The sequence below is a fragment of the Narcine bancroftii genome, chromosome 7 (genome assembly GCF_036971445.1).
Source record: "Narcine bancroftii isolate sNarBan1 chromosome 7, sNarBan1.hap1, whole genome shotgun sequence".
NCBI lineage: Eukaryota > Metazoa > Chordata > Chondrichthyes > Torpediniformes > Narcinidae > Narcine > Narcine bancroftii.
The window spans coordinates 160,216,514-160,232,946 of NC_091475.1; the positions used below are offsets into that span (position 1 = coordinate 160,216,514).

At 37.6% G+C, this 16,433-nt stretch overlaps 1 protein-coding gene across 1 annotated transcript in view; it reads left to right on the forward strand.

Annotated features, from left to right (window-relative positions):
- Window positions 1–16,433, forward strand: part of LOC138740058 (teneurin-4-like) — a 393,122-nt gene that overhangs the window by 275,201 nt on the left and 101,488 nt on the right. Inside the window, exons 15-19 of the mRNA XM_069892490.1 lie at window positions 6,296–6,415; window positions 8,582–8,843; window positions 10,477–10,744; window positions 13,978–14,121; window positions 15,256–15,505. Coding sequence (XP_069748591.1) covers window positions 6,296–6,415; window positions 8,582–8,843; window positions 10,477–10,744; window positions 13,978–14,121; window positions 15,256–15,505 — 1,044 coding nt within the window. The remainder of the gene's footprint in view (window positions 1–6,295; window positions 6,416–8,581; window positions 8,844–10,476; window positions 10,745–13,977; window positions 14,122–15,255; window positions 15,506–16,433) is intronic.

Here is a 16,433-nt window from a genome sequence, read left to right on the forward strand (position 1 = left end):
TGTTGTCTGACAACAGGATGCTGTTCCAGCTAGTGTTCTCTTTAAACGGATGCCACAAGTGCCTGTGTTGGATCCCTGTAATGATAGCCAGGCACTGAAAGTTGGCCAATTTTTGATTTTAAATAAAAGCTCCCAGAACACCCACCCCATGAGGTATTTGTTTCTGTTAATGGGAGGGCTGGGGTGATGTTGTCATCAAGTGAAACAAAATATATACAATACTTATTTCTAGTGTTTGATCTGTGACATTCTACTTATAAACTGTAATTTTGAATCAGTGAACTGTAACTCCAATTCCATGAATGTGCTTAAAGACATTGTAGGTACTCCACGACTTACCACCTATGCAACTTACGGCCATCCTTACATATGACAGTTTTTTTTTAAATATAAAAATTACATATTTACAAGTGAAAGTCAAAAATAAAGCCTCTTGCAACACCCGGCTGATGGCAAACCTGTCGCGAGAGCTGGCCTTGGTGGTGGCATAATGAATTTGATGAACTATAACATGGACTCAGTGTAATTCTGACATCCGTCCATTCTGAGGTAGGACTGGTTGACCAGAATGGAACATGAAAATAAGTTGAGAAATACCTGTATTACTACAGCTCAGGGCAATTAAAACCAAGAAAAGCAAAACAAAAAAAGTTGCATTACAAAGGCTGCACCCTGAATGTGCATAACAAAAGATGCGATTGGTTGTCCAATGGTGAGGTTTAGGTTTCCATGCCAACAGCTCTTGCCTGTCTTGCTCAGAGTTCTTTGCATAATAAGTGACAAGTGTTTGTCGCTGGTTGAAATCAGTGATGAGATCACAGCAGTCTGTTGAGCATTTCATAGACCCTCAGATTGAGAAGAGGAACATCTTGAATAGTAGTCTTCTCCTGTGGAGGGGGGCAAGGTTTTGGAGAGGTCAAAAGATAGATTAGTCAGGGGCCACTTCCAGTGGGGATGGACCACAGGGGAGGCTGGTCCAGTGCACGGGAAGTTCCACCCTCATGGGGTTTCTCCAAAAGTAGTTCTCCCACCCCCCCCCCCCAGAGGGCATACATGTCTCTGTGAGTCACTAGCAGGATGAAGTCACCAAACTTCGCCTCAGCACTGCAAACTTGAGCAGATTCTCCCTGCTCCATGCACTCTGATCCTTCCAGGAGGGAATACCTTCCCAGACTGTTTTCCCGGTTGCCAGATCCATGAGGGGCAAGACCACCCCTCTAAGGTCAGGCTGTGTGGTGCTGAATAAATAGCCTACCAAGACACCAATCACCTTCATGCTCCCTGTGAAGTAGTGCTCTCAAACTTCCGCAGCCTGAGTTCTTTGAGAATGTTCTAAGCAGAGTAGATGAAGGGCCATCACTAAATGATGCATATGAGAATTTAGATTTTCTAAAGATTTTGGTAAAGTGCCACGGAAGATGAGGGTGTAAAGTTAATGCAAATGTAAAGAGGATGCATTGAATACAAGTAAATACAAACCAAGTACAATCTTCTTCTTTGGCTTGGCTTCGCGGACGAAGATTTATGGAGGGGTAATGTCCACGTCAGCTGCAGGCTCGTTTGTGGCTGACAAGTCCGATGCGGGACAGGCAGACACGGTTGCAGCGGTTGCAAGGGAAAATTGGTTGGTTGGGGTTGGGTGTTGGGTTTTTCCTCCTTTGTCTTTTGACAGTGAGGTGGGCTCTGCAGTCTTCTTCAAAGGAGGTTGCTGCCCACCGAACTGTGAGGCCCCAAGATGCACGGTTTGAGGCGATATCAGCCCACTGGCGATGGTCAATGTGGCAGGCACCAAGAGCTTTCTTTAGGCAGTCCTTGTACCTCTTCTTTGGTGCACCTCTGTCTCGGTGGCCAGTGGAGAGCTCGCCATATAACACAATCTTGGGAAGGCGATGGTCCTCAATTCTGGAGACGTGACCTCTCCAGCGCAGTTTGACCTTCAGCAGCATGGATTCGATGCTGTCGGCCTCTGCCATCTCGAGTCCTTCGATGTTGGAGATGAAGTCGCTCCAATGAATGTTGAGGTTGGAGCAGAGATAACGCTGGTGGAAGCATTCTAGGAGCCGTAGGTGATGCCAGTAAGGGACCCATGTTTCGGAGCCGAACAGGAGCGTGGGTATAACAACGGCTCTGTATACGCTAATCTTTGTGAGGTTTTTCAGTTGGTTGTTTTTCCAAACTCTTTTGTGTAGTCTTCCAAAGGCGCTATTTGCCTTGGCGAGTCTGTTGCCTATCTCGTTGTCGATCCTTGCATCCGATGAAATGGTGCAGCCAAGATAGGTAAACTGGTTGAACGTTTTGAGTTCTGTGTGCCCGATGGAGATGAGGGGGTGGGTGGAGGGGGGCTGGTAGTCATGGTGGGGAGCTGGCTGATGGAGGACCTCAGTTTTTTTCAGGCTGACTTCCAGGCCAAACATTTTGGCAGTTTCCTCAAAACAGGACGTCAAGCGCTGAAGTACAACATAACATGGATAAATAAATATAACATGGATAAATATGAAGTTATCCACTTCAGTAGGAAAATCAAAAAGGGGATTATTGTTTAATTGATAATAGATTGGAAAAGGTAGATGTTGAAAGAGATCTAGGTATCCTTGTATCATTGAAAGCAAATATACAGGTGCACCAAACAGCTAGGAAGACAAGAATATTTATGGCTTTCAGTTAGTTTTGAGTAAATGAGTAAGGACGCCAGAGTTATAACAGGTCATGATGGGACCACACTCAGAGTATCGTGAGCAGTTTGGTCTCCTTACTTCAGATGGAGGGAATTAAAGCTTCACCAGACTGATTCCTGCAATAGTGACTGTGAGAAGTGATTGAGTCAACTATACCTGTATTCATTGCAATCAAAAAGAATCTGAGTAGATCTCTCTAAATCATACAAAATCTGACAGGGCTCAACTGGTTGGATATAGTAAGACTATATTGGCAGTCAGAATCTGGAACCAGAAGTCACAGACTCAGTATATGGGGTGAGACATTTAAGAGATTGAGCTTTGAGAGGGTGATGGAAGTCAATTTGCACAATCTATTAATAAAGAAGTTAGAAGAAGAATCAAACTTAAGGGTAGAGAGTGGAAACATGGCATTGAGATAGAAAATATATTGTATATTGATATTGTAAATATCTATATAGATATTATAACTGCTTACCAATTCTCTACTCAGAGTATCGGAAAAATGGAACTGACGTTAATCCAAAGTTACATTAACATTGGTGAATTTAATTGAGTTGAGTTGAGGTGAATTGAATTGTTTGCTTTCATGTGAACTGAGAATTTGTAAATACTTTCATTTTACATGCTATCCAGGCAAGTCAACTCATACTGCAGGTAATGCAATAAGAACAAATAAATAAAGGAACAAGTGGTGGGATACAATAAATCACATAGTGCAGGATGTAGAGAAAGATCAAAAATATGCTGCAGGTCATAGAGAAAAACAACTTTAAAAAAGTTGAGAGATCGATTTAAGTGTGTGATAACATCAGGAAAGGAACTGCCCTTGAACCTGGAGGTTCATGTTTTCAAGCTCAAGCCCAACAGAAGTGGGAATAAAAGAATAGACATCCTTTAATGTTATCAGCTTTCCTGAGATAAATATTTTAGAAATCTATGATCAGGAGTTAAATATAATTGTTTCCAAGAAATTAGACAACAAAGCATTAAGAGAACAAGAGTGCAATAAGAATACAATTTTGGATTTCTAAATCTGTGGAAACAGTTGTCAAGCTTCAAAATGCAAAATGATTATTGTTAAAAAGAACACAGATGTCAGACATTTTTGAGGGGTTTACAGACTAGCAAAAGATATCTGTCTTGACATCAGTATTCTTTTCTATGCACACCTAGTGGGATTCAAGATATGATATCTGAAATTTCAGCTATAATACCAAAGTGCAGGAAGACAAACAAAATTTCAGGATGGAGAGATACGTGGGAAATTAATTTTCATGTAGCTAAACTTTGAATTTTATTTTTTAGAAAGACTTAGTTTGTACGATTGGAGATTGGAACAGAGATCTGGCAATCCAGCGACCTGAATAACAAAAAGAATTGATGCAAACTGATATGAAATGAGATATAATATGATACAATATACATTATGAAACTTTATTGTCATTAAGTACGATGTACAGATGAACCAAAATTCTTACCCTGCTGTGGGTACATCAACTACAAAAGCATATATCAAATTATCACAATGAACGAGAAATAAAAAGAGATAATAAATGCAAAAGGATATATATTGATAAAAACTTGCAGTTGCATTTAGTGCATTAAAAGTGATGTTGCAATAGTCCAGACAGATCTTTTAGTGGTCCTGTCGTAGTTTATGGTAAAGATAGTTTGGGAAGTTTTAGTTGTTGGAAACAAATAATCTTGAACCGAGAGAAGCTGAACTTTGAGCTTCTGTATCTACTGCCTGAAGGTAGCAATGAGTAAAGTTCATGACCAGGGTGATAAAGTTCCTTTATGAAGGAACTACTTTCTTGAGGCAACATCTCACATTGGTGTCTTCTATGGACAGGAGGCCAGAGCCCATGATGCATCTGAGAAGGTTTGCCATTTTCAGCAGCCTTTTGCATTCCTGAGCACTCAATTTTCCAAAGCACATTTTGTTGCAATCAGTCAGTATGCTCTCCAGAGTACAGGTTTTTGGCAACAAGCCAAATCTCACACTTATTATGTAAAGACATTGGTGCATTTTCTTCAAGATTGTCTTAATGTTCTGGCTCCTGTAGAGTTCCTCCACTATGTGGACTCCCAGGGACATGAAGGTCCTAAGCCTCTCCTCTGCCATCCCATCAATTAAAACAGATGCATGATCCCTTGCACATTGCCCCTTCCTTGCTTCTACAAGTCCACAATAAGCTCCTTGGTCATGCTGACAATGAGAGCAAAATTATTATTCTGGCACCACACAACCAGATTCTCAATCTCCATTCTCAATCTCATCATTTCCCGTTATTCAACCACCAACAGTGGTGTCATCTGCAAATCTATAGATTACGTTTGAGCTGAACTTGGTCAAGCAATCATGGGTATAGTTGTGGGTAAATTGATGAGGTGAGAAAAAAATACAAAATACTGAGTTTACTTGTTAGGTATGGAATGCAAAAGCAAGAAGATGATCTTGTTTTAATAAAGAATCTTTGTTAATTTACACTTGATGCACTGCTGGTTCCCATCACACTAAAACAATATTGACCATGGATAGAAGAACAGAAAAGATTAACAACAGAATTTAGAGAGCCATCGGCTGAGCTAACATTGAAACTTAATTTAAGCAATGTCTTAATTTACATAATAAAACATAAAGATTGTACAGGAACATTAAACAAATGATTCAACATAAACATAGCTGAAAATATTAGTTTCTCATTGATGAAAGTGCTGAGCAATGTGTCATGAGGGTAATTAGGAAAGGATGGTAAATGTCAGTGATTTCCTTGTCCTGTAAATGAATAGGAAAAGAACAATTATTTTTCCCCTGCAGCATTTATGGCTACCTCTTTGCTACAGAATAATAAATTGATTGTTACAAATTGGTAATAACCTTTATCTACTATTATAAAAGAGCATATTCACATTTCTGCTTGTCCTGTACTGATACTACTTGGTTGGATTTACAATTACTAGTAAGTAGAATGATGACTTTTAGATGGAATCAATCTCTGTGATGATTAACAAGGTTATTTTTCTCCATTATTGAGACTGCCAGAAACAATAACAATACAGAAATGGTAACATCTTCAATGCAGGAACCTTTTTCAATAAAAGGTCTCTCTTCCTGATGAAAACATATTGGCAATTTGTTAACCATGCAACAGCTAATGAGCTGGAAGGGCATATATTTCAAACAGAAACCATTGTCCAAGTTATGCAAATGAAGGAAGCACCACTGAATTTGCTCATAAACATTAAACAGCCCAAATGATATAAACATTAAACAGCCCAAATGATATGAACACTTTATACACATTTGCATCTGATCCCATCTAAAAACAAGAGAGACAAAGTTGTGACAATAATATTTGTTTTAGAGAAATTACATGAAAGTTTGCAATAAATGTATTTGATAAATATTTAATGGTGATTCCATGGGGATTCTGTCAGCCATTCAACATGACTCCAGGCAGGACACATCTAAACAGGTCAATTCTAGGTGCAAGAGAATTTAGAGGACATCTATTTTATTCATAATCAGAATTACCATAAATCACAACTTTGTAGTGATGCATATAAGTGAATGTTAATATTTAATTTCACTGCTTTCTTTTAAATGCTTTTAGCCATACATGTGTGATACGAGGCCAAGTGGAAACAGCAGATGGCACGCCCTTGGTTGGTGTTAATATCAGCTTTGTCAACAATCCTCACTATGGTTACACCATCAGCCGGCAGGATGGCAGGTACTCAGCTGTATATTTACCAAAAATCAAAGTATTGTAACAAAGCAGCTATAAGTGCAGGGTGCTAAGTTATGCTTATGTGGCATCCCCTCAACCAAAGATGTAGTGTGAAAGGTTCGCAGTGAATGAAGTAGGACCTCAGAGTAGTTTCCCTTCTCTCTTTGTGCCTTATGTGTTAATTCAAGATGATTAGGCCCGCTCATAATGAGGAATGTATTGATCCTCCCCTCCAAAGAGATGATTTAAATAGTAAATTGTCTATTCTTCTCCAGTTTGGTATATTTCCATGCTGCCCCCTGGTTGTGGATGTCATTTAAATTTTAGTTAGTGAAGAATAATTGAAATGCAGATTTACCACATAATGAATCAACCTGAAAGCAAAAAGAAAGAGCCATTCAGCATTCCTCTGCCCCTTTTCCTCATGTTATAATTTGCCTTGCATGATAATCCATTATGGAAGGCAAACAATAGGAGATAGACACCAGACGGCACAAATTCCTCACTACCTCCCCAGCACACAGTTCAAGGAATTGTGCTTTGAAAGTATGGAGGAACAAGCTTCTGTGACTGATAAATCTAGCCATTTTACGTTGATGGCTGTCAGATAAGGAGAGCCAGGACATTTGTCGTTCACATGACATGTTCAAATGATCATTGTCAGATGCAAACCTGCTTTCAAAGATTCCGATTGTTTCTAGGAGATTCCTGGAGTCCAGAATATTTTGCACCATTTTGCATAAAGATGGTTTACATATGTTAGGAGGTTCTCGGCTCTAGCAGGATTTGGGGAAACAGAAAGGCACAAAATAAATTCATCCTCATAATCCCTGCATTACCAGTTTCACATATCAAAGTGGCAGAAATATCAAGTGATCAAGCTCATTGTGAATAGCTGCTTTCTGTAACCTCTTGCATGGTGAAGTCAGCTGCGAGAAAGAAAGCAAGGAAAATGCTGGGGATACCCAGCAGTTTAGGCTGCATCAATGGAGAGAGAAACAATGTCAGTGGTACTGATTGATGACCATTCATCATCAGATCTGAGAGTGGTGAGAAATACCGTGTGTGATATGATGCAGAAGCAAGAGTGAACCAACACCAGAATTGGTTGACATTGCTGGCTGAGAAGGGGGCAGTAAAATAGATGAAAGAAGACAGTCTGGTGCACTTAGGACAACAACTTAACAGAATTGGTCAGAAAAAAAGCTTCAGAAAAATTAAACTGTCACCTCTTTCTGTGTAAAATACACTATTATACTAGAGTTACAGTGAGCGACACCATGGAATATTTAGTCCTTAAAATTCAGCATAAATACTTCAAGGAAGAATTTAAGTGTTTGAATTATTTTATCGGAGTGCTCTCTCTGCTCTTAGTGAGTGGCTCTACTACAGTGGTTCTCAACCTTTTTCTTTCCACTCACATACCACCTTATATATTCCCTATCCCATAGGTGCTCTGTGATTAGTAAGGGATTGCTGAGGTGGTTTGTGGGTGGAAAGGAAAAAGTTTGAAAACCATTGTTTAAATCGTACCTAATTGACTCGTTATGTGCACGGTTTCATAAATCCACAGGAAATGGGCCAATGACAATTTTTCTCAAGTAAAATATTTCAGTAACTATTGGGTCTAGAGCAGTGCTTCTCAACCATCCCTTCCCACTCACATAACCACCTTAAGCAATCCCTTACTAATCACAGAGCACCGATGGCATAGGGATTACTTAAAGTGGTATGAGAGTGGAAAGAAAAAGGTTGAGAGCCAGTGCTCTACTACAAAACTAGTATGTTGTACCAACAAAACATATTAATGCAAGTGTGTGACTATTAATTCATTTGAGGTGTCTGCCTCTTGATCAACAAGCTTGGCCTTTATCTAATGCATCTGTTCAAAGATATAAGTTAACATAATGTTTATAGATGCTTTTGTGGTTAATTTTCCAACTTTGCAATCCTAGACAGTGACTCACCTACCAGAAAGATGGATTAGAAATTGATGTATATGCTTTGCACTGGTTTCTGTCCATTTTCATCTTGTGAGGCTATATGTCTGATGTGTGCTGTTCTTGCAATGGCAGAAAAAAGTTGGAAAATTAGACCTGTCGTGTTATTTTATACATAGTAGATCTTTTTTTGAAAACAAAATGTCTTGTTCTGTCCTCCAAATACTAGCTTTGATTTGATGACTAATGGAGGGGTTTCGGTCACGATACACTTTGAGCGCTCTCCGTTCATCACTCAGGAGCACACTCTATGGCTGCCATGGGACCGTTTCTTTGTCATGGACACTGTTATTATGAGGCATGAAGAGAATGAGATTCCCAGCTGTGACCTGAGCAATTTTGCTCGTCCCAATCCAATTGTCTCACCTGCACCACTGACAGCATTTGCAGGATCATGCCCAGAGAAAGGTCCCATCATTCCTGAAATACAGGTACTGTATCATTTACTTCTCTATTCATCCTTCATGCATGCAAAGATCATGGCAGTGAAAACACATATGATGTGATTGTTAATTACACTGAAGTGGTAATTATGTGACAATGTTTCAAATCAAATTTGAAAATATATGCAAGAAATGTTAGAAAATGGAAATCTGAAGAAGGCGAGTTAGGTGTCAACAATTTCTGTTGATCATTTAATAACATTGAACAATATTTAAACAACCTTTAAGCATCATTAAAGAAAATTAGGCATCCTAAAAAAGAACATTAAAGATTGTTGAACATTGTTAAGCATCGTTAAGACTTTGAATATCGTTGAACGACTTTAAATATCATTAAGCCATGTTAACATTTATACCGATATTTGTTATTAGGAATCAACCACTTAGACTGTTACTTAAATATGTTTCCTAGAACAATAAAGAAAAAGGTTACAAGTTTTGTGTGTTATAAATAAAGGATTTAAATACAAAGAGTAATTGTAATGATCTGGTGTTTGTGGTGCAAATAAATGCATGATCACAGCATATCAGAATGTAGAGCATTATAGCACTGTACAAGCCTTTTGTCCAAGGATGTGCTGATCTATCGTTCAACTAACTGGTGTCCATCCCCTATTGTTTGCCTTCCATAATGGATTATCATGCAAGGCAAACTATAATCATTAGTGAAATGAGCTACAATCATAGAAAATCAAAAATTATCATGTCTCCCACTGACTTCCTCCAATGGCAAGGTGAGGCAAAATGTAAAGTTGAGGAACAACATATTATATTTCCTCCTACGTGGTCCAGAACCCAGCAGCGTAACACTGAGTTTTCCAGGTTCATGTAACCCCTCACCTCCCCCCCCCCCCCGTCTCATCTAGTTCTACTGTTTCCATTTGTTCCTTACCTGCCTCCATTCTATTTTTATCACCATTCCCCCCGCCCCCTGCCACTGCCATTCCCGTTGTCTCTACCTCCAAATGTGTCTCCTCCTCTCCCACCTTCATTTGTCCTGTATCCTTCATCTCTCCCCCTTACTATACCCACTTTAGCCATGACAAAGGGTTCTGACACAACACATAGACTGACCACTTCCCTCCATGGATGCTGCCTGACCCACTGAGTCCCTCCAGCCTTTATTTGTTCTAAGTATTTAGATTACAATCATGTATGAAAGTTAAAGGGGATTAAGCAGCACAGTGGGTTTTATGAAGAGATGGTAGTATTATTTTCAGGTCCAGACTTTGGAAAGAACATGGAAGTGATAATCTTCCTATGCATGTGCTATTTTTGTAGTAAGCTGTGGAGGCCATATACATGTGGGAAGTGCTGATAAATAAGGCTCGGTGAATCACAGTAGTGTATCTTTAAAATGATAAACACTTTAGCCATGGGGTATCAAGAGTAGAGGGGATAAAGTCATGGATGTCAATCCTTCACACTGGTTAAAGCTTCACAGTTCATCAAATCAAAAGCATAAGCTTTTCGGTCTAAGGTCATGAATGTTAGTGAACTATGTTACCAGACTGTTTCAAACCTCAGCCTTATTTGCTTCCATAAAAAATTGTGACAGAATGTTGGCATTCTCTTCTCATTCATTATTTGCTGCAGCTCTTTCTACTTTTTGTGTTCATAGGTCTTACGTGAGGAGATAAATATCCCAGGTAGTAATATGAAATTGAACTATGTCAGCAGCTGCACTGCTGGCTATAAATCTGTCATGAGGATTAGTCTGACCCAACCTTCCATCCCATTCAATTTAATGAAAGTACATCTCATGGTGGCTGTGGAAGGACGGCTCTTCCAGAAATGGTTTCCTGCTACCCCTGATTTATCCTATTACTTCATCTGGGACAAAACTGATGTCTATCAGCAGAGGGTTTATGGACTTTCAGAAGCATTTGGTAGGTTTCATTACATAACAGATCTTATTTTGTGTGTGAGAGAATCTGACTGTAATTAAGAAAATAATAACTGCATATTTCCCAGATCTCTGGTCAAATCATATATCATCTCATTGTGCATCTAATATTTATCAACCAGCTGATTTTTGATCTTTTCTATTAACCATCTCCACCATATAGTTTGCTCCATTTAAAATTGCTGTAATATCCACCCTCCTGCTGGCCAGCGCACATTCACAAGGGTCAGGAAGGCAAAGTGACAGTAGGGGTGGGATCATCTTCATGTTTCACATTCCATGAGGGAGTGCAATGTCCATTTCAATTTTAGAACTGTTAATCAGGGTCAGATTAGAATTTACCATAAGGAAGAACCCACTTCTGTATGTTTGTGAATTAGTGGCTACCTATTACAAAACTAGCTCCATTGTCATAGAAAAGTTCCCAATTAAATTTAAAAATATGCTCAAACTGTAGGGTTGTTAATAGGTATTTATTTTGTCACATGACAAAATTTTGTCACATGTTCCTTCCAAATAGATGTGCAATCAAAATCTCTGTAAAACAAGGAGAAATTGTACTGAAAGAAGTGGGTACAACATATTCATCTCGATAAAACACTTTGATTAAAATTTCTTAATTACGTCTCACTTTTTGGAGAATTCATTCATTTCCTTCAGCTCTCCTCTGTGCATTTTTAACGATGACACCTTTCTCTCAGCAAGTGAAATAATGGTCGTCTTGCTCAGTAATCAATCACTTCAACTGGGAGATAAAATGTAATCATATGAACTGAACAGCATCATATTCATATTAGAACATTTGCAGAAATTCCAATTTTAACTTGGCATCATTATAACATTTATAAAGTGATTTAGTGACAGAAATGACTAGTTACTGGATGTATAAATATCACAAAGAGAATTGTCCTTGACAAGAAGCCAAAGAATCTTAAAGCTGTTGTGGTTCCAGAATTATTATTTTAAATTCCAAATCAAAAATGTAATTGAAAATATAATTTTCATGTTTATCGTCTCTGACATTTGTCCCCAGATTTTATTCCAGTCTGTTCCTTCTTAGGCTTCATGTCTCAATGTGATAATAAATGCGCCCTGAGAAGGATAGAAAACTACATTACTTCCTTGTCACAATGAGCTGACATGCCTCAACTTAAAATGCACGGAACATTCTCTTCACACAAATTTTAGTGCCAACAATCAAGAATTACTTTTGGGGCAGTGTGTCCTTGGCTGATGAATTTAAAAAAATACACCACTGTATAAACTCCTCATGCATAAAGGTTTCATGCTCATATGGAAATATTATTTGTTGATGATTAATAATTTCCCCTTCATCACAACTGAATAGAAATGGGCGGTAATCTTGATGTATTCTACAGTGAGTTTCAGAAAGAATTCATTGTTCTGAGTATATTGGTTAAGGCTAAAATTTGTTAGCTATGTAGTGTGAAAAGTTGACAAAATAATGCACTTCTCTCAGCTTCCAACTTTTTACTTGGTTCTTGTAAATAAGTTGATGCCTTCTTCAAAGCAAAGACCACGGGGATGTTGAGAATCAGGAAGTATGTTTGGACTAAGATTGTCAACAATAATTTGCAGGACCAAATTATTGATGTAGTCAAAGAGATTTTTAAAAATCACCTGAATTGTTCAAAAGGGAAACCTGAAGATACAAGTGCTTCAACATTTATTTTTGGACAAGAAAGAAACCAGGAAAGGATTTCTGGAGAGGTTATTGGAAAGTTGGGCTTCTGCAGAGAAGAACTGCAGGTGTCTTTTAGAATCAGAGACTGTAGGTGAGCCCAAGAAGGAAAATCAGTGATCATGGGGGCATAACCATTTTGTGATGAAGGATACATTTCTCCTCAGTGTGGCAGTAAACAATGGAAAAAATGGATTGTGGTTCTCGGCCTCTCTGACTTCATTTATTTGTGAGAATTTTCAAACCCTAGAAGAAATCCTGAATCAGTGAATAAATACCAACATTTTTCTTAAAATGGAGACCTGTGGCTTCCTTTTATATAAAATATTTTATTTAAATTTCCACCATATAAAATTTCCACCAGATGTAAAAAAATATTTATCTATTCCAAGTCAATTATACGTGTTACATATTGTACCCTTCTGAAATCCCACCTACCCCTTCCCCCAAATAATAATCCCCAAAGAGTAGAAAAAAGCAGAAATAAAATAAAAATTTAGAAGTAAAAGAAGTATAATTAAAGAAAAGAAAAAGAAAAACAAACCTAGTTACCAAAATATCACCATCATTCAGTCACATGTGGTTTCCTTGAAAGGTATTGCTGACCAACCTGCCTCTACTCCAGTGGTTCTCAACCTTTTTCTTTCCACTCACATCCAACTTTAAGTAATCCCTATGCCATTGGTGCTCTGTGATAAGTAAGGGATTACCTAAAATGGTATGTGGATGGGAAGGGAAGGTTGAGAACCACTGCTCTAGACCCAATTGTTACAGAAATATTTTGCTTGAGAAAAATTGTCATTGGCCCATTTCCTTTGGAGTTATGAAACCGTGCACATAACGAGTCAATTAGGTACGATTTAAAATGGTGGTTTTCAAACTTTTTCTTTTCACCCACATACCACCTTAAGCAATCCCTTACTAATCACAGAGCACTTATGGCATAGGGATTACTTAAAATGATATGTGAGTGGAAAGAAAAAGGTTGAGATTCACCGCTGCACATTTCTGAGTTAAAATCAGAAGCAAAAAAGTTGGAATTAAGTTTGAGATTAACATGTTTATTTCCCATGGGTGCATTGGTTTAAAATTGCTGCATTGTGTAATACTATCATGTGAATATCTAATTAACAATCTTTCTGCTAATTAAGTGCTTTACATGTTCAATCACATAGAGTGGAAAGATGGATGCAATTTTGCAGACCTCTATGTCTCTGATAATGTGAAAAAGCTGATAAAGCTTGTTTCAAGAGCATCCTTTAATAAGCAATTGTAAGAGGTGACCTTTTTTTTTCCTCATAACTGAGCCAAATTTGTACTAGTGTTTCCCAAGGTGGAAAACTGGAGTGATATTAGTTCAATGTAACATCTGCTCCGATGATGTCAACATGATTTCCATGTGTTTAATATGGATAATTTAAATTTAGAATCATGATTAAATAGATGAATAGCAATAGCCCTTCTCATAACTAGATGTTTATCACTTTATCCCATTTTCACTTGTGTCCTTACAGTATCTGTCGGTTATGAATACGAGTCGTGTCCTGACCTGATACTCTGGGAGAAGCGTACTGCTATTGTGCAAGGCTATGAAATAGTTGCATCTAACCTGGGTGGATGGACCTTAGACAAATATCATGCCCTAAATGTACAAAGTGGTAAGTAAATAGCACAATTATTAAGTAGGTCAATGCAGAGGAAGAAACATTTCCAATGCTTCTATTTAGCAAGGTTAATAAAACATATAAAGAAACATTTTCAGATGCTATCAATCTAAAATATTTTTTTTAAAAAAACAAAATTGCAAATATATCTGTTTCTGGCACGAAAAGATTTTAAAAAATCATCTTATTCACACTGGAAAGATCTTTACAAACATTGTAAAGTCTTATATATTGACAGATGTTGGAGAACTTGTCTTCTATCTGGTCATTTTTTTTACCATAAATTTTCACAGCATATGAGGCTGGATTTTACTTTTGGGAATTACACTGTAATTGGGTGCGGTATTATTTCCAAGGACACTTATATCCTTTCATACATCCCCAGTTCACTTCTGGCAGTGGCGCTGAATGTTTGGGCATGTGCATCAAGTGTATTCAGCTTTTCTATATAGGTGAAGAAAACTCATCTTTGCACATTCTAAAGCAAGAGGAGAAGGAAGTAACATTTTCCAGCAGTTATGAGAATCAAAAAACCACAATAGATGACACTTACAGCATTTGTTCAGCTTATTCCTTTACCCTATCCAACATATAAGATCAAATTAAGATTTAAAGGAACCTGGCCTACATTATAGCATAAAAACTGGTAACTTGCACTTTAAATAGAGCCAAAAAATAATGAAACAAATTCTTAAGTCCTCAAACCCTAAAGCACTGAAATGTTTTCTCCTTAAATTAATTTGGAGATTATCAGCGAAGTAAAATCAGAATTGCCTAAGTCCAACACAAATGTAAAGCAATCTATACCTGCAACATTGTCCTGTGTTGTAACGGTGATTAATCTTTTTCTTACATCAAGAATGTCTATTTTATATATATGTTCTTGTTCCTTTGTATATTTCTTTTTAAGATCTTTAGTATTTGTCATGAAGATTTCTGATTTGAACATAAACATAATTCTAATAATTTAAAAAATAAACTGGAAATTGCATAGAGACACACTTCAGAAAAGTTTGTAATAACAGAAATTAATTGCTGAGATTACTTATGTTTAATGCACACACAACTTGAATTTCTTGTTCTGAACATACCCAAATCTAAATGTTAATGATCCATATTTTATTGCAGGTATCTTGCACAAGGGAAATGGGGAAAATAATTTTATATCCCAGCAGCCACCGATAATTGGAAGCATTATGGGAAATGGTAGAAGGCGTAGTATTTCCTGTCCAAGCTGCAATGGCCTTGCAGCTGGCAACAAACTCTTTGCACCAATTGCCTTGACATGTGGATCAGATGGCAGCATATACGTTGGTGATTTTAATTATGTTCGTAGAATATTCCCCTCAGGCAATGTCACAAATATATTGGAGTTAAGGTATGGCATGTTTCAATATTAGACTAGTTTATGAGAACTTGTTGATGTTAATCAGTCACAGAAATGGAATTACAATTCATGTAATAATGTTCGAATAAGAATAGCCATGTGGATGAACTGCATCAAAATATGAGAAATAAATTTGAGAAGCCAACTGGAAAGTGGAGGGGACCAAAAAGGGTGAAAAATCAAGGGGTCTTGGCTGATGAGAAATCAAAAGAAGGATTAAAAATCTTGTCCTGTGTTACCTGCTTATTTTGGTAACAAAGTATAGTGTGGAAAACTGAAAATAATGAAGTACAAGAAAAATGAAAAAAAAAGCACTACATTTAAGCTTGACTCCCCTTCTTGATGTTTATTGATACTTTAATTAGTGTTTGGGGAAGGAAAGAATATTTGACTCCTTACCTGTTTCTGCTGTGTAATATAAAGAACACACCTCATTTTAATTCAAAATATGATTAAATTTCCTCAGGGTTCTACCTCTATCTATTAGAGTTATAAATCTCCCTACTAGAACTTGGTCTGCAGAGCCATCTTGCAGTAGCCAGACGTTCCAGTGAAAACATCAGGACCACTGCAACATTCATAGGTCACCTGCCATGGTTTAGGGAAAGGACTGAGAATTTGTTGCAGCCAAGCTGGAGCTGAACTCAAAGACAAAATTTCCCAGCAAATTGCTGGTGTGGTTAAATCCTGCTTTTCCTAAATAAATTTTAGTTACCACCATATCCATGTCCTTTGCAGTACTATTCAAGCAACTTTGCTGCTGAGTTACTTATCAGGTGATAACTTTATCTACATTTTTCACATACCAGTAAGCATAAGTCAATCAAATTTTAACAGGCCAAAGAGAAGAAGGTTAACTGGTTTCCCATCTAAGGTTACAGGAAATCTAGAAGCTAGTAAATAATAAACAATTTAAAAG